This window comes from Ptychodera flava, chromosome 19 (genome assembly GCF_041260155.1).
Source record: "Ptychodera flava strain L36383 chromosome 19, AS_Pfla_20210202, whole genome shotgun sequence".
NCBI classification, from domain to species: domain Eukaryota; kingdom Metazoa; phylum Hemichordata; class Enteropneusta; family Ptychoderidae; genus Ptychodera; species Ptychodera flava.
Window position 1 is genome coordinate 22,921,586 of NC_091946.1, and position 22,275 is coordinate 22,943,860.

At 38.1% G+C, this 22,275-nt stretch overlaps 1 protein-coding gene across 3 annotated transcripts in view; it reads left to right on the forward strand.

Moving 5' to 3' along the window:
* The window catches only part of LOC139118940 (low-density lipoprotein receptor-related protein 6-like), an 85,013-nt gene that overhangs the window by 32,388 nt on the left and 30,350 nt on the right, over nucleotides 1-22,275 (forward strand). For all 3 annotated transcript variants that reach the window (XM_070682515.1, XM_070682516.1, XM_070682517.1), the window contains exons 2-11: nucleotides 5,321-5,617; nucleotides 10,040-10,226; nucleotides 11,796-11,945; nucleotides 12,867-13,008; nucleotides 13,817-13,970; nucleotides 14,461-14,583; nucleotides 15,492-15,752; nucleotides 16,840-16,996; nucleotides 17,621-17,755; nucleotides 18,433-18,553. In XM_070682515.1, coding sequence (XP_070538616.1) covers nucleotides 5,321-5,617; nucleotides 10,040-10,226; nucleotides 11,796-11,945; nucleotides 12,867-13,008; nucleotides 13,817-13,970; nucleotides 14,461-14,583; nucleotides 15,492-15,752; nucleotides 16,840-16,996; nucleotides 17,621-17,755; nucleotides 18,433-18,553 — 1,727 coding nt within the window. The remainder of the gene's footprint in view (nucleotides 1-5,320; nucleotides 5,618-10,039; nucleotides 10,227-11,795; nucleotides 11,946-12,866; nucleotides 13,009-13,816; nucleotides 13,971-14,460; nucleotides 14,584-15,491; nucleotides 15,753-16,839; nucleotides 16,997-17,620; nucleotides 17,756-18,432; nucleotides 18,554-22,275) is intronic.

Sequence of the window (22,275 nt, forward strand, 5' to 3'; positions counted from 1 at the left end):
GAAATATACCAAAAGGTTGTATTGTGATGTCTCATTTCACTGACCCAAAGTCATTTTCTTCTCTATTTCCAATGTAATGCCCTTGTTACAGCTATAGGCCGCGTGAATGAGGAAATATACCAAAAGGTTGTATTGTGATGTCTCATTTCACTGACCCAAAGTAATTTTCTTCTCTATTTCCAATGTAATGCCCTTGTTACAGCTATAGGCCGCGTGAATGAGGAAATATACCAAAAGGTTGTATTGTGATGTCTCATTTCACTGACCCAAAGTCATTTTCTTCTCTATTTCCAATGTAATGCCCTTGTTACAGCTATAGGCTAGCTAACCAAATCCCAATACTTATATTATGATTATGTTATAGTCGTGTCAATACCAGTGAAATTTGTGGCGTCATCCCCCAGATTATTATTGATAATGTGTCCGGTTATCCAGCATTGTGGCCCAAAATGTTTTCTACACCAATGAATTCTTTGGCATTGCCAAAACTATAAAATAATAGCAATAATGTACTCTCTCCCAGCTCATAATGGACTAAAGTAAACTTTGTACTCCACGATGTACACAGCTTACATTATGTTGTGCCAAGTCTGCGTTTGTCCATTATAAACAGGGAGGGAGTACACTATTGTTACAACACATACAGTGTATGTTGTACCTAGTACCTTTATATTATATCTAACAAAGGGTTCCAGTATCTAAAGTACACTTTACATTTTACATTTTCAACAAGAATTTGATTCAATAAGGCTTTACTGATGCATGTCATAATCATGTGCACTCGAAATATTTCAAGCTAATCAAGAAAAGCCCACATGTTCAAGGAAACTGCCACAAACATACAAAGTTCATAGCAAGTTACGCATTTGACCTCAGAGCATGATAGCGCCTGGTACAGGAAGTTATCGCATTACATTTGAGGGTACATTGAGGGTACTCGTTTCATCAGTCTACGACATAAATATCTCATGGATGTATGCTGTTTCGTTCAAAGTTCTGTCATGTCTAAGGCATTCAGAAGATAAATTATAGAAACGTCCCTCAACACCATGTAAGTGAACGCAACTTTTAAAAATTTATTGTTTCCAAGTGTTGCATCCTACTGCCGTAGATAGCACACTTATGATAACGTGTATGTCATACTTATAACTTTCCTTTGGGCCACCACTCCAACCAAGAATCTATCTCAAATTATACCTGTTTATTTCCAGTTTCCTTTGCTATGGCCTATCTCTCAAGGGCCATAGGAAACAGTAGTTGCAATGTTTGAGTTATGGATATTCCTGGGGATCAGGTTGTATCAGATACTTTTCTTGAAAGTCTTTGAATTCTGAAACCTCCTGGAAAATCCCAGAAAATTGATAATCCACCCACACTTATCAGAAATGACAAGATGGCCAGTCATAAGAAATAAGATGTAAATTATATATAAAAACGACACATTGTAAAAAAAATATGATATCCGGAAACTGGTATTTCGGACTTCAAAGAGTCCTTGAAAATTGCTGAAAACGTACTTGAATGTTAAGTGATTTCAGCGCACTGTATGGACCCTGTTGTACAGAAGAGAAGTCACACAATGGTGTACATGCCTGTATCTTAATAAAAATCAAATAGTCGTGCAAATTTGGTACCAGAGATATAAAATGATGTAAAATTTGTCAATATTTTGAATTTGAAAGTGGCCACTATATTGCCTGTGTAAATTCTGTAAGGAAAAATTAAATTTTCAATTTTTTACAAGAATAAAAAGGAAAACTCTATTTGATCCAAGGCTTGAAAATGAGTCCACAAAAACAGCAGATCTTGAGGGTTGTACAAATTTGAGTTTCCAAAGATCTTTCTTAAATGATTCTAGCTGAAAAACGGGAACACTTGAGGGACAGTTTTTGCAAAGGGGAGGGTTGTGTAACACTTTGTCAGCCAAAGCAATGAAGATTTGACATGTACATTATGTACATCCCATCTTGTAACCTGTCACCTGCCTTTGATGAAACTCTGATTTTTTATTTAGTAATACAGTATCAGTAAGGAGGTGTTGGTTCCATCACACTGGAAAAGAATGGATGGTCCTAGGGTGTAGAAAGTCTCAATAAAGGATTTATTTGGTTGTTTGTGACGTTGATGTAGATTCAAGAAATGCCTGCCCTCCTTACAACAATATCTGTGCATGAGTGAAACACATCACAGTATCCCTAGAATAGTGCTCATTTCTTCATTTCATGCAGCTCACAGCTTTATCAGCAGAATCTTCAGTCTAGTCTAGAATTCCTTCATCAGTTGACGAACAATCTCATCAAGAATTTTCCTCCGTCGGAATTAGGAAAATGCTGACTCAGCAATATTTCTTACTATCCAAGCTAAATTGTTCACTAAATTTACCATCATACAAATCTAAAGGTACATGTATAAAAGTTAAACAAATTATTTTTGTGTCATTATTACTATACTGATTGCCAGTTTGTAAGTATAGCAATTACACTGTAGTAGATATTTACTTGTAAAACCGATTGGTTATAATACATACCAAATAGGTCAAGTTAAAGAATGCAGACAATACTGGTACTACAAAAATATATCCCTTAATTGATATCATTTTCTCCAACAACCACCCACCATACTCACAATAAAAAAGAACATTGAAAGAAAATATTGTCATTCCAATGTCTGGTAAATTGTCTTGTATTGTCTTGGTTCTGATGCACAACAGCTCAGTATCTCTACGCATATTTTCCCAAAGAACATGAATTACCCAAAATTTCTCATACTAGCCATGGTTGCTGCTTTACAAAATGACTCCACGTACGATATGCCTGAGAGTGAACCCTGACCTTACTGATGTGAGTGCATGAAGATTGAGCTGATACATAACATGTACATGTACATGTACATAACAGGTGGACAGACCCCTGAGGTCACCAGGGCAAATGGTCACACAAGAGCACTCGTGTCCATTTACTTTGGCTGTAAATGTATTTTTCCTCAATCATAAATCATCTATCACCTCTCCAAACTTTTTAAGACATGAGAGAGCTGCAGATAACCCTGTCAGAAATACATTTATATGGTGGACTCTGGGGACAGTTCCTACTGTACAAATTCACAACTCATGAATTCATCAGATTTGATGACATAATGTTAGTACTTGGTGATAGCGAACAACTTCACAAATCCTGGTAACAGGTACTGCCCTCCAGTACCTTTACTTAGAGTACCAGCACTGTACATGTAAGTACATCTTGCCTTCAGTACAAGTGCAAATTTTCAATGAAAGGTAATACAGATCTATACATTAGTACCTCTCTCACATGTATGTGACCATGTGATTCTCTCCTCCTCCTACCTGACCTATCTTTCAAAATTTCAGTGCAGAGAGCAAATTTACAACAAGTGTAATTTAATTAATCCTCGTGACCTGTTTCTGGACTTCAATAAACCTGTAACCATTGACAGAAGGTACTTGAATTTGTGCCGTGTCCTTCGCTCAAATTACTTCCCCTGGATGTACAGTTTCCTCCATGGCTTGGAAAAGCAGAGGGGTGACCAGTGTACATAATAATATATAATTAGCTCATATTTGGTTTTATATATAAATACCAAAAAGAGCTTATATGATGAGTCTAAATGTCTGTAGATTTGTGGGTATGTGCGGATGTATGTCCGTCACACACAAAGGCTCCCATACCGCCAAAGCTACCGTCTCAGTATTTGGTGTACAGGTAGATGTAGGGGTTGAGATGTGAATTTGTTCAAATGAACACGTCAGTGTCAAAAATGTGCAAATGAGGTAAGAAAAAGCGAAATTCTGAAACAGGCTTGAAACAGGCTTACTCCACTGACTTGAGTCATTTCCTGTCATTGTCATTGAACTGTTACATATTAACAGACCTGCTCAAACCATAGACAGTAGAGGGGAGGAAGACCGTCTATGGTCAAACTAAGGCAGTAAGGGGCTAGCTACCTTTCTGCTATGCATGTTGCTAAAGTTTACCTCCAGTACCTAAAGTTTCAGACCTTAATTACTTTTGTAATTCTTGTTTTTCTGGTTTAAGGTAGAGACACACGTTAGATGATACTTATTTTAAACTCACTTTTTCTCAATAAATTTCACTTTTAGACCCTACACATTATATATTTTCTGTTAGCCCTATATCTCAACATTATGAAAAATATGTTTATTTTCCGAATTCACAGTGTTTGTGACCATTTCTCTTCAAAAATATGCGTTTTTGAGTTTTTTTACCTAAAAAAAATTAGGTGTTACAGGACTATGGCGACTTGAGATCTTTTAACAGAAATCAACAATTGAGTAGTCTGGGGAAAAAACGGTGTCCCAGATTTTCGGTAAAATTGATAGAACAAGAGAAATTCTTGCTGAAGTGAACGAAACCCGGTAATTTATTCAAAAACCCAGAGTTGTTACTTTCACACCTTATTGTGCTGAAACAAAAGGGAATAGAAAAAATCTGGGACACCGTTTTTTCCCCAGACTACTCAATTGTTGATTTCTGTTAAAAGATCTCAAGTCGCCATAGTCCTGTAACACCTAATTTTTTTAGGTAAAAAAACTCAAAAACGCATATTTTGAGAGAAATGGTCACAAACACTGTGATTTCGGAAAATAAACATATTTTTCATAATGTTGAGATATAGGGCTAACAGAAAATATATAATGTGTGGGGTCTAAAAGTGAAATTTATTGAGAAAAAGTGAGTTTAAATAAGTATCATCGTGTGTCTCTACCTTAAATATTTCTTGTTGTTTTTCTGGTTGTACTGTGCAGAAATCATTGTCATAACATCAACGTAGAATTTTCCTGCACTGAACAGATAGAAACAACATTTATTGTTGATCTTTGGTACCCATACTTGTATGTACCAATTCTGATCAAATTTGAGCGACACCGTATAATTGCGGTATTTTTAACGTATTATCTTTGATTGTGAAAATTTATTCTTTGTATGGTTATTAACATATGAATAGATTGTCCCAAAAATGGGCGGCTGAACCCTCAAAATCTTAGTGGAGAACCCTAATATATACACCATATATAGAAAAGACTTACTGAATGTGTCATTGCTCTTCCACTCTGTTTTTGTGTTTTCAGTAATCTTTTCTGGATGTTGTCTTTTAATATTTGTTTGTTGTTTACTGTTTTAGTGTCTGGTAAATAAATGATATGGTAACCAATGTAACAAATGATAGAATGTATTGTGACATTAAACAATGTCCAGAGATCCGGCAGTCAGCTACAGGACTCTATATGCAGATTGTAAATTCTAAAATAACCTTCAATATTCTGTTTGTGTTTCTTCCACAGAAGTGAAAACACAAAATGACAACCCAGGTGTGATCACAGGACCTAGGCTTATTTGGGTTGACAGAAATTCCTTCGGAATCTCATCCCGGATCGTCAACAAGGAAGGCAACGGCACTACGCTATGGAACCAGGTGGACAAGTCCTCGGTGACGATGGTCTCCCGGTTGCTGCAGGAGCAAGTACCATCCTCAAAGGTGGCCATTGATTACGACTACGATGACCACTTTATATTTTGGACTGATCCTGGCTATAAGATGGTGAAGAAAGCCATGCTTGCCAAGAAAGGCAACATCACAGGTAAATTTTTACACAGTTATGAAGCCAGTTCAGATCTTAACACAGAAGTAAAGTTCCAAGTGATATTGAGTATCAATTCAGCATCATTATTGTACCACAATGTGTGTCTTTCTGTGTATGTGTGTGTGTGAGTGCACGTACGCACACATTCTTATTCACTGTATCTCTAGAATGTTCACATAGTTCTGTTCTGAACAAACAGATAATACTGAACAAACAGATAATAGTTCAAGTATATTTAGCTATTGAATCCCCAGTTTAATATCAGTGTAAATAACCTAGACAATACAAAATTGCCATCAGCACTTTTTTTGCATCCCAGAGCTTTATTTCTACATGATGCAATACCTGTGGCTGTTTCCTCAATGAGGCGAGTGGTTTATAATGATACATCTGCCAGAAGTCAACAAAGGCATTTAAGACAATGGGAAAATTCTGATTCGTAGTCCATTTATTTGGGTAACTATTGAGAAGTCTTTACACATCTAATGTTTATGCTGACACAGAACAGGGAAAAGATTTCAATTTATTTCTGTTGTGTCAGAGATCTTAAAAAACATACTTCCATATTTGTGCTTCAGGCAAGTTTTTTCCAATGACATATTTTAAGGTTTATCAACAGATGTCGTTTTACTACCTAATTATATTTTGTAAGGTAGCTATTTTGAAAAAAAATTACCATATCGTGTGTTGTATTTAAGTTTTAAAAAATAGCTATGCACTATTGCTTCCCTGTTGCATTTTGATATAAGTAATGAATGGTATTGGAAAAAAGGGCTCAAAATGAAAAAAATGTCTCAAAGAAAAGATTAGTCAGTTTACAGATGATGAAGAACATATGCTTGTTTGGTAAAATCTGTGGCATAACGTGCTGTGGCAAATAATCTGCTTAAATTCTGGACTCAGTGTTTCTAGTGATCACTCAAAAGTATTATCTGTTTGTTCATAATCTGACTGTGATGTGGCCCCAGGCTGCGTCAGTGGGTTAAATTCATGAAGTTGACTGGACCACGATACAAACAGAAGCACATGCACAAACCAGCACAGAAAACTGTTTCCATATGCGCTTCTACATGTGAGCTTTATGCCAGAAGAAATGTTGTCAAACTTAGGCCCTAATATAACATTTGACCAAGCTTTATTTTTAAGATCTCATTGGTGTGTGCAGTCTGTACAACACAGTCTATCCATTTTATTCCAGAGTAGAACCATCACATTACATTAAACTTCCAACCGCAGATTTTGTATATTCTCACCAGTAGCCATCACACTCTTGTGAATTAACCTGGTCTCATCTAATTCCATTTGAGTTAGAGTCTGCATCGTGGGCTTGAGTCCACCTCAAAAGTGCTGAATATTTGTACCAAAGGCTCGGTACTGATGGCCAAGACCCCAAAACAAAGCAGCCACAAGTTTAGCATGGCTGCATGAAGTATCGTCCTGAACATAGCTTTTAGTTTCATGGCTTTGGGAAACACAAAATACAAAATTTGCAGAGCTACAAAATGACTGGCAGAATTTCAGAAAAAGATTCTTTACGACGCAATTCTTTACCATTCCAGTCTGTAACCAAACAACAGATGTCAGGTTTAACGATAGGTGATCATTCGGCAGCCATGTTACAAGTTGCCATGGTGATTACTATTTCTTAGAAAACATTGAGCGATGGATCATCATGTTTCATTGCCAGAATATTTCATTTCTGATTGAATCAGCCTTGAAGCTTCAACTTCCAATTTTTCCCACTGTTGCACAGTTTACAGTCAAGACTTGCATATGTGGCAACTTATAATTTGTCAATTTCTCTCATGCTAAATTTCATGGTAAATGTCACATTATCTTGTATGTCACCATTCGTTATCTTTGAAGTAGAAAAGTAGTTTTTGAGGGTCAAGCTACTTCTGTCACTATATTAAGTATACAAATGACATTGAATATTGAAAACAAATGACATTGAATATTGAAAAAATCATTAGACACAAAACCACATTAACACCGATTAATGAGTTATGAAATTTATGGCAAAAAAGTAATAAACAAATGGACGTATTGTGTTTTAATCCACTTAGTGAGATAACCAAAGACATAGCAAGGCCACCACATGAATGATTATATCGTAGCCTGAATCTGAATCAAAGGCTTGGTCATAATAAAAACCTTCACTGTCCCCACCAGTCCAGTCTTACCATAAACAAACAGTGTTTGAGTAAAATTACTATTTCTGTCTGAATCTAAATTCTATGTTTTTGAGTAAATGTTGTGTCTTCAAGGTTTATTGAACTCGGTGTGGCCTTGGATTAATATTTAACCTCTGTTAAGTACTGTCTGCAGTCTAGTATGCAATGAAAGGCAGAAACATGTATGTATTTCTACTGGTCAGCATTTTGCGAATTGAAATGTGTACCTTGTGGCAAACCAGAAGAGATAACTGTTTACTATGTTTTACAAGCCACAGAGGAGTTTATTGAACTTCCATGTGAAAGATCTTAAATTTACAGTATAGATGATGTCAAATTTTTAAAACACAGATTTCTCACTTCCTTGGAGACAATTTCTGACTTTCTTGACATTTCTTAGGGTCAACCTTATTGGTACAAATAATGGTATTCAGATTTCTGGAGTCAGAAAAGACCAGAATTTGACTCTGTAGTGCATCAAAATTGTCTTCAAGGACACACTGGAGACATTGTGTGTGTGTGAATTAACTTCATATGGGTTTTGTTTGCAGTGGTATAAACCCTTTCACCACCATGGTTTGGCCCAAAGCCATTGTTTAATGATGACTTAGGAGCTGTTTACAGGGGATTAAGGGTGGACAGGTTAACTTAATCAATGATACCGAAATTTCTTAGTGCTTTAAGCAACTTTCATTGCAGTACATCAATGCGATCATGTAGATAGTCAGAATAGTTCAAAATATGCATGTTTTCTTATGGAAGTATCTCTGTCACCATGTGATCAGAAGTAGATGAATTAGTTCCCAAGAGAAAAGAATTTCTCAATTATCTGTTTCATGGCTATTAATGCATTGACTGTTTCCTTAAATGTCATATTTATCCCTTTTCCTGCCAGACAGTAATAACTGTATCACTTCCCCATCAGCCAAGTCAGTAAAAAGCGGTATTGAGCCAAAACATGACGTATTTTCACCCACTTGGCTTAATATGTTATAGCATCTTTTGTCCAAAAAATATCAACTTTACAGTATTATGTTTTCAACAGCCTTCAAATGTACAGTATTATGTTAAAATACATCATATGGAATATGTTGTGTTTCATTAATTTTAACCATCTTGACCTGGTGGTGAAATATGGACTTGGCAGGAAAAGGTTTAACGTAGTATGCGCCTGTAATTTAAAGACTTTAATAAAAACCAGGGGTCACCGTGCAAATTTTGCTACTAGAGAAACAAATTACCTGATATTTACCAATATTTGAAATTCAAAATGGCCGCCATCCTTGTGTAAACTCTATTGGGAAAAATACAATTTTTGATTTTTGAAAACTAAGACTATGAAAATTTTTCTCACTCCAGGAGCTTTTGGACAAGCCCCAAAGAGTGTGAGATCAGAAAAGAATAGCCATAATATTCGTCCCCAAGGTCCTAATACATGTATGTCCTCAAGGTGCCTTCTACCTTAACAAGTAAGAGTGGTATTTGTCATTTAATCACAATGTAAATGCCGACAAAGCCGTGAAAATCCTTGTGCAATAAATACACTGTCAAAATGAACGTCATGTGAAACCCATGAAGGCCACATCACTGAGCTAGAGGATATACCGGTATATTTAAAATACTCAATCTTTCTTTTGTTGAAAGTGACATTTGTAATTTTTGTTTTGAAAAGCAGTATGAAAACCTCATAAGCTGCATCTGTATGTGTCATTTCATTATGACAATTTCAAATTGTAGTTTTGTCGTACACGCAGAGAAGTATGTGTAATCTGTTTTCTACACTTCCCAACAGATGTAAAATTACACTGTAAATTGGAATGGAAAAATAATAATGCTAAGTCACACTGCAAATGTGGATACTAATGTAAAAAATGTGACATAGTGTTCATGGCAAGTTACAATAACACAAAATGAATATCACAAACTGATCCTTGGATCTATATTTGCCAATACTGCACAGAAATTAATGGTTTCATGAGGCTATACTTTTTTGTAACAGCCTGTTAGTTGTGTAGTGTGCAGTGATGAGGGCGCTGTTCAAAATGGCAGTCAGTAGTTGATTTACATGATGCTTTCTACATTGAAAGGTTAGCACATCGTAGACATCACTGACATAGCTTGTAGTACGAAAGAATTGTTTATGCACAGAGGATAATTTGACATCCTGCGAAAATAAAAATAGAAAGCTATACCAGTGTTTCAAATGCCATGCAATTAATACTAATCGTATACTTCTTTTCTCCAGGTGTTTTTCATGGTACCTCAAACTATGTTGAAGGCATTGCTGTTGATTGGTTGAATAATAAAATCTACTGGACGGACGCTGCGTACAACTGGATCATGGTTTCAGACTATGAGGGCACCTACTATCATTGTGTTGTCAGCCATGACCTTGACAAACCAAGAGGAATTGCCCTCAATCCACTCACAGGGTAAATTGATTCATTTGTTTTTTTTCGTATCTCAATTTTTCTGTTTACTCCTTGAAAGTCCTGGAATTTTAAAGCCCCTTGGGAAGGTCCTGAAAAGGTCCTGAAAAGTGTTTGAAAATTAAATGGAGTCAAGGACAGTCCAGGAATCGCAAACATCACTAAATGATTGGTCATCTTATAAAAATCATATGTTGAATTATATATAAAATGATTTATCCAAATAAATGATATCTGGAAAAAGCTATTTTTGACCTCAAAGGTTCTTCAAAATTATTGAAAAACTGGAAGGCCTTGAATTATAAGTGACTTTGAGTGTATGGGCCTTGTTCGTGGCAAATCCTGCCACTCGTATTACCAAAGATCCTTGTAAACTCAAGTGATATCCGTGTTATTTTATCTCTCCTCTGCTGCAACTCATCAGCTTTCCTAAACTCTCCCCGGTAGATCATCTTCTGTTGTTCAGATTCTACTCTATTATTCCTTCTTGAACTTCCGTCACTCTTCCTTGCTCTTTCATCTTCCCCCCCCTCTCTCTTTGTCAGACACATGTTCAGACTTTCCTTCTTCCCCTCAAGATTCTGCTCCCCCTCCGCCTCTAGAGCTATATGTCATATCATCTCTAGAAAGCATTCTTCACAGGTAGTGTCTTTTCCCCCTCATGGTACCTCCCTCCTCTTTCTACTACCATTTTCAACAATTTCAACGTCAACAGCACCTATGTCCTCCTTCCCACCCCAATGCCTGCTCTGAATCCATGGCACCTCATGCAGAATTATTTGTGCATGACACGATCGCCAATACACACCTACCTACCATCTGTCCAGCTTTAGTTTCTATCCCATATTCTATGCAGACTGGAGCCAGGAAATAACATGAACAAATCTGGAGTGTTAATCCCCGAACACACGCGTCCTAATCAGTTCTTCATGAAAGAACCATATGTTGTCGTCAGGTTGGGTTGACGGATTTTTTGATACCACAAAAGCTTGAAATGGAATAGAAGAGATGCAGGATTGGGCGCCCAAATTATTTTCAGTCCTACTCAATCACGTTGATAATTTACCCAATTTAAAAAAGAAGAGTTGCAAAGCTACTGCATCAAACATTCTTAAAATAAACTTCTGTAATCAGTGTAATAAAGAATAATGGCACGTAATTCAGTGGTTGCAACGCAGTCCCTCCACAAACTCCAGAGGAAACTTTGCCCACCCTTCATGCATACTTACAAGCCTGACGTCATTATGAATTATTTATAGCAACCCAAACCCTGCAAGGTTCACAAGTCTGTGGACCGTCACATTCACCCCTATGATCTATGCAACAGTCTATCACTGATGCGACCGTCTGTGAAGTTCATTCCTTTAACTCTCTCCGTTTTGATATTTATATGCTCACAGACCTGGAGCAAGTCTAATGCAACCTCTTCAACTACATACATAGAGTAGCCAAACTAACTACATGTTGGGCGCCCTCTAGTGGTCAGTCAAGCATGGATCCTTACACCATAGCCCAAAACATATTTATTAATCACAATGCCTGACTGTTTATTCTGCATTGATCTTTTTGTAGACACTTGTACTGGAGTGATTGGGGCAAGAATTCCAAGATTGAAATGGCAACTCTGTCAGGCAAGAATCGTGTAGTGTTAGTAAGTGAAGCCTACCATGGTGCTGTCATTGGATTGCCCAATGGACTCACAATAGACTATGAAGAAAACTAGTAAGTATGCTCATATAGTCACCTCTAACTTGGAAAATAACTAGTATGGGTATTCAGGGCAGTTGTGTCAAGACTGGTCCTGCTTGTTAGCCTTGACCTTCCAAGTTTAGCCAAGATGAGGAAAAACCGTTGAAAATGAAGTTTTGTTGCAAATGTAACATATCTAGTGTAACGAGAGTGAAGATAATGGGCCAAAACCTTCTGATATGAACAGTAAGAGTTTTTCTGAGGGGCCTCTAGCTGTTCACTCTATCCATAACCACAACCCTAGACTTGTTGACTCCCTAACTAATTTGAAATTTATTCAAAATGATGACTGCGTCTACTTATCTCCCCTGCAGTACACATTGTGACAAGAAAAGGTCCCTTTTGAACATAATGATCACGGTAGAAATTGACTCATCAGAGGATTTCTGTCACATTTATCTAATGTTGCCAATCACACAGAGTTTCAGTTTAGGGCCAAGTACATGTAAATACTAGCACACCACCCATGCTTTATGGTTCTATTGATGCTCCATGATTAGACAGGGCTATTAAACAGTTCAGCCCCGATTCCCTGTAAACAGGTCCACACTCACCATTGATAACAATGGATTTGGACCAAACCATGATGGTGAAAAGGTTATACCTGCCACTTTTACTCTGTATTTATATATGCAAATTAAGGGCAAAAGAGTAATGGTTTGGCCCTTGCCCATGGTTATCAATGGGAGTGTGGACCTGTTTACATGGAATTGGGGGTGAACAGGTTTAGGTATATAGTAATTCAAATATGACGCCTGAAATTTACAACTTCAAGGAGTTAGATTCTTCTTTCTCTGAAATTGTATGCCCAGTCTTTTAAACAGTACAATTTGATACGTTATACTTGTTGCAGAGAGGTGAAACAAACTATGTCTTTCTTTTCTATTTTCTCAGCTTATACTGGGCTGATAGCAGCAATGACAACCTTTACTCAATAAACTTGGAAGGAGCAAACGGCCTCATTCAAAAAAACAAGATTCGAGTGGTAGGAAGCACTGAGCTATTTGGCCATTTCTTTGACCTTGACCTCGACAAAGTAAGTATTTAGGAATTGTTGGATATGTGTACCTCCAATAAAGCATGTCATTGCGTTTAAGATTGAAAAACAAGCAGATTTTTTCTGCTGGTGTGCAGCTGGCTCGGAAGGTTATATCTGATTGGTCGATTGTCACTATTTACAGCAACTTGTGTATAATTCAATGATAAAGGTAAGATTCAGCCAACCAATTGGATCACAGCTTCTGAGATGCTGCACATTAGCCTGATCTTTTCCCTCTGGTAAAAACATACAAGTGCTTGATACAGTAATGGTTTTCAGAACTATTTGTGTTGTCAGCTCAAGTTTACATCAATATGAAATTCACAACAAGGCAGGGATATGCCATCCTGTGTATGCACCTGTATATCTGCTTGCCATGTTTTTTATGATTCATGGTGCCCATGTTGTAAAATTGATCTGTATTAATCAACAAATCTCAGATAGTTACTTTTCAGTCATTTGATGTAGTTAAGAATTTCTGAAAGCATAGCGGCTAATTTGCATAACAATATTGTTATGTTAATGAATTTTTATTATTTTACCAATATTAAAGAGCGGTGCTGATATGACATTATCTTTGAGATGTTAATGATAAGGGCCTTGTGTCAGGTGTCAGATTGTCTTGCCAGGAAATGTACTCACTAGATTGCGATTTCAAAGGAAAACAAAAGGCTATGACACGTCCATATTCCCCTTACAGGCTAGAACAAACTTTATCCCTGGGATCAAGTCCTCGGCCTTTACAGCAATAGTCAGAGATTTGTGACCAGCTAATAGTGTTGTCTTTATTCTTGTCTATCAATAGGACTTCTTTTTCATCTCTGACTGGGGTAACAGTGCTATTGATATTGTACCCCGCAATAACTTAACACAAACAAGATATCTGCGTCCCTCTGGCATGTTCAAGCCTTATGGTGTTGTCATGTATGATCAAGTTCAACAGCCTACTCCTGAAAATGGTAAGATGTTTACTTTCTCTTGGAGGTTTTGTTTTTTTCGGGGGGTGGGGGGGAGTGATGAATTGTCACAGGAAAAACTGTTTGACAGGTGAAATCTTGGTAATATTATGCATCTGTATACCCCTGTGCTGTAGGATGGACAGAAGCCAGCTACCAGGGAAATGTGAATGGCTAGTTGTGTAGGTTTCTGTAATTTTGACTTTTGATGTTTTGCCCAGCTTTCAGTTTGTGTGTGTGTGTGTGTGTGTGTGTGTGTGTGTGTGAGAGAGAGAGAGAGAGAGAGAGAGAGAGAGAGAGAGAGAGAGAGAGAGAGTTGATTGTGACATGCTAGAAAAAACAGAAGATGCATAAAGATTAGTTGTCTTTCAAAATTTAAGATTGACTCTCAAAAAAACATAAACCAGCATTTAAATTGCAACGGGTAAAGATATGAAATATTATAAATGTTTATCAAGGAGTAATTTTTTGTTATGATCTTTTTTTTGTAAAGAAGTTGCCTGTGCTACAGACAATGGCGGATGTGATCAGCTGTGTGTTGGAGACCCAGAGGGACACAGGTGTATGTGTTCCATTGGTTATGTACTGGCTGAAGATGGCCGTACTTGCAAGAATCGTAAGTTAATCACTCATGTTTGAGACATGTCTGTGTGTGTGTGTATGTGTGTGTGTGTTCTCTCCACTTAACCTTCATCGTGTCAAGTTCAAATGTCACCATAAGATCAAAATGTTTGACACCAGTGAGGCATAACATGTCCCATATATTGCAGTGTATTTTAAGAAAAACTTGAACATTTGAAAGCTCCCAAAAACATAAAAATCTGCTTTAAAATACCATGCCAAATAGGTAAAAATACAATAGATTTTGGCTCAATGCTGCTTTTTACTGACTCAGCAGATGGGAAAGTGACTGGCCTACAATGGTGCACATGTCAATGAATCAAAACGAAAGCAAGATGTGTTACTTATACACATAATACAGCATGACCCTGCAAGTATCAACATGTCATAACAGCCATGTAGCGCTCAGATATCAACCCTCTTGATAAAGATGGAAATGTCAGTTGCTCTGTCACAAAACACAGATAACAGATATTTGTCTAAAAAGATAAAAGCCAATTGATGGATGTGAAAAATTTGAAAAGTCTGCGGTCATCAAAATGATGTCTTTGGGCTGGCTGAGTTTCTGCTAAAATGAATGTTCTTGAATAAAAAGTCAGTTTATAGTTGCAAGTACAGAAAGATTCTCTGAGAGTGACAACATGTTATGGAAAAATAATTTTTCCAGGCAGTGAACAAATCTACCAAAAGCTGTTTATGCAGACTGATGGATAATGTGAATCTCAAAATTATTTATATTAACAAAGATTAGCAAAAATGGATAATGTATGCATTTGTTCACCAAGCACAGTGAATTTTGTGTGTTCTGTACTTTTGAAAGAGCTAACCCCTGCCATGAGAAGAGAATGAAAATTTGAAACTTCAATAACAATCAAAGAACGGTATCTTTCTTGTTTCTTACAGAAACCTCGCACATTGCACAAATGCAGTTGTTCTTTGCCGACACGGATGGAATCTGCCAGCTGCCAGCCAATGTGGCTGATATCGCCATCACCGACTCCCAGCCGTACAACTGCTTCCTCAACGCCAGCGTTGCAACATTTGATTATGACGCATACGACGAGAAGCTGTTTTTCTTTGACAAGAGGGATAGCTACATCAAGACATTCAGTCTTGAGGAGGGTGGAGATCCAGTCAAGCTGATTCTGGCTGGAAATGTCACAGGTTAGTTTTAAGGTAGAATATTTAGTAATTATATTTGAAGTAGAGTGCACTTGGTAACAAATTTTCAGATTTTCAAAATCTTAAAATTGACATAAATCTTATAACTCTTGTGAACCTTATAAATCTTACGTAAACCTTGTTCAGTTCATGCTTTCTGTGGAGTCATGTTAAGGTAGTATGCACCCTGAAAATGAAAGACTTAAACCTCTCCAGTTCAAAATCAAAAATAGAAATCAGTGTCACCAAGCAAATTTGAGTTCTGAAAAAAAACCTAACGTTTACTGATATTTGAAATTCAAAATGGGCACCATCCCTCTGTTAACTCTTTTTGGAAAATCAAATTGTAGATTTTCAAAAGGCTAAGATGGTGAAATTTTTTTTGACTCCAAGAGCTTTAAAATGACCTTCCATATTTAACGGGTACACCAAAATAATGTTGTAACAATCAGAGAATCCAAATATCTGTCCCAAGTGTGCATTCTACTGTAAAGCTTCCAGGGAGAGTTTAGTTCCTATTTTTTGTCTCGGAAAACGTTAAGATTGAATTTCTTCAGGTATAATCTTTTTGAATTTAAAGTATCAAATATGTTCTTCTCAAATTCAAAAATTTGAACAGTGATCTCTGCCCAATACTCTTGATTACAAAAGGGAATTGTTAGATTATTTCTTCCAAAGAAAGCAAAGATTGCAGTCGTCACCATAAAATGTTGAAAAGTGTGTGTCTTCACAAATGTACCATTTACATAACAATGAAACATGGATAGTTGTGTGAGTAAGAGTTCAACCCTTTGAGTGCCAAAGTCAATCTTTGTTGCCTTTAGAAAATGTAACCCAGTCAATTTTTTTTCAGATTTTTGCCCAAATTTTGATAAGAAACTGTAGACAATGAAATTTTACGTCTATTCGGTCCAAAATTATCAAAAAAATACCGCAAATTTCATAAAAATTGGTAAAATGTAGCACTCAAATTTTGGTGAGAAAAAATTACACCACTCAAAGGGTTAAGGATGTGTCAACAAATATTTGCATATGGAAAATCATAATTCATAGAATATTGTACCAACCATTCCTGCCATTCTGTTTCCAGGGATTGCTGTGGACTGGTTATCCAATAACATATTCTGGACAGACATTGCAGAAAAACACATCAGTGTTGCCAAACTGAATGGGGACTACCAGTTTGTCGTCCTTGAAGGAGATAGCATTGACAAGCCCATGGCTGTAGTAACCTATCCCAAGAAAGGGTAATAGTTATAAATACAGTTGTTTTGATGGTGTTATGACAGTGATTCAGTGTAGTGTGATGTCTCCATGTGTGTAGAGGGGTCCTAGGGTGTGTGTGTGTGTCTGTATGTCTTGTCTGTCTTTCAGTTTCCACTCTTTATCTCTTGTTCTCTCCCAGTGTGTATGTGTCTGTCTGTCTGTCTGTATGTCTTGTCTGTCTTTCAGTTTCCACTCTTTCTCTCTTGTTCTCTCCCAGTGTGTATGTGTCTGTCTGTCTGTCTGTATGTCTTGTCTGTCTTTCAGTTTCCACTCTTTCTCTCTTGTTCTCTCCCAGTGTGTATGTGTCTGTCTGTCTGTCTGTATGTCTTGTCTGTCTTTCAGTTTCCACTCTTTTTCTCTTGTTCTCTCCCAGTGTGTATGTGTCTGTGTGTGTATTGTCTGTGTATATGTCTGTGCTTGTTCACATTAGTTGCAATATTGCATGATTTGTGCACCTGCTCTATGTCAGTTCATTCAGGACAGTATTCCTTTCGTGGCCATACTCTTTGAAGTCCAATAACAGTGTCTCTCTGTGTACTTTACATTACAGTGTATCCCGCTGAGAATGACCAACAAATCAATCTAAATGAATAATCTCTTTTCAGTGTTCTGTACTGGGCTGAATCTGGTGCAAATCCGCGCATTGAGAGAATCGACATGTCTGGCAGAAACCCTGACGTCCTTGTCCAAGCCAACATTATTCAACCAGTTGCTTTGACCATTGACTTTGCCAATGACAAGTAAGCCTGCCTTGTACTTCAGTCACCCAAGTAAAGAATAAGAAAAAGAAAGAACGAAATCAAATTTGAAAAAGATCATTTTAAAATGATATGTTTGCAGTATATTACCAGCTGTTACATAGACAGCCATAAAGATACCAGGTATTACAGGAGTCATAGTGGTAACGTGAATAGTGTTTTATGAAGTTTTTGTCTCGTTAAAGGGACAAAGTCGGCCATTTTTCATGAACTTTGTTTGATACAAGATACTACTTATACTGTTTGACATGTTGAAAGATAATGAATGGGTGATCATGCATATATTCAACCCCGGTTTTAGACATGAAACATAAAAACCATGGCGAAAATGAATTAATGGTCATGACCATTAATTCATTTTCGCCATGGTTTCGTTTATTGTTTCTTAAACCGGGGTCAAATATGCATGGTCACCCATTCATTCAGTAACTCTCGACATGTCAAACATTATAAGTAGTATCTCGCATCAAACAAAATTCATGAAAAATGGCTGACTTTGTCCCTTTAATGAAAGTTCACAGATGCATACAGAAACTGACCAATATGTTAGCAGAGCTAACTTGATCCAGTTTTAAGATTCTCTGAGGATTGTAATCTAGTGTCACATTACATTTTTTGTGGTGATCAATAAAAGCATTGAATGTTTTCATATTGCGCAGGTTGTACTGGTCTGACATTGGAACAGGTACCGTAGAATCTATCTCACTGACAGGTGAAGGTAGACGGCCACTCCTGAATAGCCAAACAGATCACTTGTATCGTGGAATCACTTCTTACCAGGTAAAAGAGTTTATCCTCTTCCTCACTGAGGGGTCATAGTTCACAATTTGTAAAGGGAGTTTATCCTCTTCCTCACTTAGGGGTCATAGTTAACAATTGGTAAAGGGAGTTTATCCTCATCCTCACTGAGGGGTTATAGTTCACAACTGGTAAAAGATTTTATCCTCTTCCTCAGTGAGGGGTCACAGTTAACAATTGGTAAAGGGAGTTTATCCTCTTCCTCACTGAGGGGTCATAGTTCACAACTGGTAAAGGAGTTTATCCTCTTCCTCATTGAGGGGTCATAGTTCACAACTGGTAAAGGGAGTTTATCCTCTTCCTCACTGAGGGGTCATAGTTCACAACTGGTAAAGAGAGTTTATCCCCTTCCTCACTGAGGGGTCATAGTTCACAACTGGTGAAAGGAGTTTATCCTCTTCCTCACTGAGGGGTCATAGTTCACAACTGGTAAAGGGAGTTTATCCTCATCGTCACTGAGGGGTCATAGTTCACAACTGGTAAAGGGAGTTTATCCTCTTCCTCATTGAGGGGTCATAGTTCACAACTGGTGAAAGGAGTTTATCCTCTTCCTCATTGAGGGTCATAGTTCACAACTGGTGAAAGGAGTTTATCCTCTTCCTCATTGAGGGGTCATAGTTCACAACTGGTGAAAGGAGTTTATCCTCTTCCTCATTGAGGGGTCATAATTCACAACTGGTGAAGGGAGTTATCCTCTTCCTCACTGAGGGGTCATAGTTCACAACTGGTAAAGGGAGTTTATCCTCATCGTCACTGAGGGGTCATAGTTCACAACTGGTAAAGGGAGTTTATCCTCTTCCTCACTGAGGGGTCATGAAAGGAGTTTATCCTCTTCCTCATTGAGGGGTCAAAGTTCACAACTGGTAAAGGGAGTTTATCCTCTTCCTCACTGAGGGGTCATAATTCACAACTGGTGAAGGGAGTTTATCCTCTTCCTCACTGAGGGGTCATGAAAGGAGTATATCCTCTTCCTCATTGAGGGGTCATAGTTCACAACTGGTGAAAGGAGTTTATCCTCTTCCTCACTGAGGGGTCATAGTTCACAACTGGTGAAAGGAGTTTATCCTCTTCCTCATTGAGGGTCATAGTTCACAACTGGTAAAGGGAGTTTATCCTCTTCCTCACTGAGGGGTCATAGTTCACAACTGGTAAAGGGAGTTTATCCTCTTCCTCACTGAGGGTCATAGTTCACAACTGGTAAAGGGAGTTTATCCTCTTCCTCACTGAGGGGTCATAGTTCACAACTGGTGAAGGAGTTTATCCTCTTCCTCACTGAGGGGTCATAGTTAACAATTGGTAAGGGAGTTTATCCTCATCCTCATTGAGGGTCATAGTTCACAACTGGTGAAAGGAGTTTATCCTCTTCCTCACTTAGGGTCATAGTTCACAATTGGTAAAGGGAGTTTATCCTCTTCCTCACTGAGGGGTCATAGTTCACAACTGGTAAAGGGAGTTTATCCTCTTCCTCACTGAGGAGTCATAGTTAACAATTGGTAAAGGGAGTTTATCCTCTTCCTCACTGAGGGGTCATAGTTCACAACTGGTAAAGGGAGTTTATCCTCTTCCTCACTGAGGGGTCATAGTTCACAACTGGTAAAGGGAGTTTATCCTCTTCCTCACTTAGGGGTCATAGTTCACAATTGGTAAAGGGACTTTATCCTCTTCCTCACTGAGGGTCATAGTTCACAATTGTAAAGGGAGTTTATCCTCTTCCTCACTGAGGGGTCATAGTTCACAACTGGTAAAGGGGAGTTTATCCTCTTCCTCACTGAGGGGTCATAGTTCACAACTGGTAAAGGGAGTTTATCCTCTTCCTCACTGAGGGGTCATAGTTCACAACTGGTAAAGGGAGTTTATCCTCTTCCTCACTGAGGGTTATAGTTAACAATTGGTAAAGGGAGTTATCCTCTTCCTCATTGAGGGGTCATAGTTCACAACTGGTAAAGGGAGTTTATCCTCTTCCTCACTGAGGGGTCATAGTTCACAACTGGTAAAGGGAGTTTATCCTCTTCCTCACTGAGGGGTCATAGTTCACAACTGGTAAAGGGAGTTTATCCTCTTCCTCACTGAGGGGTCATAGTTCACAACTGGTAAAGGGAGTTTATCCTCTTCCTCACTGAGGGGTCATAATTCACAACTGGTAAAGGGAGTTTATCCTCTTCCTCATTGAGGGGTCATAGTTCACAACTGGTAAAGGGAGTTTATCCTCTTCCTCACTGAGGGGTCATAGTTCACAACTGGTAAAGGGAGTTTATCCTCTTCCTCATTGAGGGGTCATAGTTCACAACTGGTAAAGGGAGTTTATCCTCTTCCTCACTGAGGGGTCATAGTTCACAATTGGTAAAGGGAGTTTATCCTCTTCCTCACTGAGGGGTCATAGTTCACAATTGGTAAAGGGAGTTTATCCTCTTCCTCACTGAGGGGTCATAGTTCACAACTGGTAAAGGGAGTTTATCCTCTTCCTCACTGAGGGGTCATAGTTCACAACTGGTAAAGGGAGTTTATCCTCTTCCTCACTGAGGGGTCATAGTTCACAACTGGTAAAGGGAGTTTATCCTCTTCCTCACTGAGGGGTCATAGTTAACAATTGGTAAAGGGAGTTTATCCTCATCCTCACTGAGGGGTCATAGTTCACAATTGGTAAAGGGAGTTTATCCTCTTCCTCACTGAGGGGTCATTGTTCACAACTGGTAAAGGGAGTTTATTCTCTTCCTCACTGAGGGGTCATAGTTAACAATTGGTAAAGGGAGTTTGTCCTCATCCTCATTGAGGGGTCATAGTTCACAACTGGTGAAAGGAGTTTATCCCCTTCCTCTCTGAGGGGTCATAGTTCACAACTGGTGGAAGGAGTTTATCCCCTGCCTCACTGAGGGGTCATAGTTCACAACTGGTAAAGGGAGTTTATCCTCTTCCTCACTGAGGGGTCATAGTTCACAACTGGTAAAGGGAGTTTATCCTCATCGTCACTGAGGGGTCATAGTTCACAACTGGTAAAGGGAGTTTATTCTCTTCCTCACTGAGGGGTCATAGTTCACAACTGGTAAAGGGAGTTTATCCTCATCGTCACTGAGGGGTCATAGTTCACAACTGGTGAAAGGAGTTTATCCCTGCCTCACTGAGGGGTCATAGTTAACAATTGGTAAAGGGAGTTTATCCTCTTCCTCACTGAGGGGTCATAGTTCACAACTGGTAAAGGGAGTTTATCCTCATCGTCACTGAGGGGTCATAGTTCACAACTGGTGAAAGGAGTTTATCCCCTGCCTCACTGAGGGGGGTTATTGTACACAAATTGAGTCAAATTTAATGGACGGTGAAGCCAAAACTTTTCATCAAACTGTCTCTAGCATTCTGCAAATTCCCTTTGGTTTGATATGTTATCCACTCATCGGCCTTCAATTGTCTGTACATAAAAGATTGCTAACATTGATTTAAGTGAATAAAGAGTTAGATGATGTAATATGTAATCAAGACATCACATCACTGAAGTACATTGTTATATATATGCTTGTTTGCATGGCCTTAAAGCCGCAATTTTCAATCCCAGTTTTTCGCATTCGCGGAGTTCTTCTCCCAGTCAAATACCTGACCAGTACGATGTTTGATTCTATAACATTAATTACACAAACTGATCTCAACCTTTTGTCACCTTTTGCTAATCCTGCAAACAGAGTTTATACAGGCGTTTAATTGACAGTCGGTTCAAA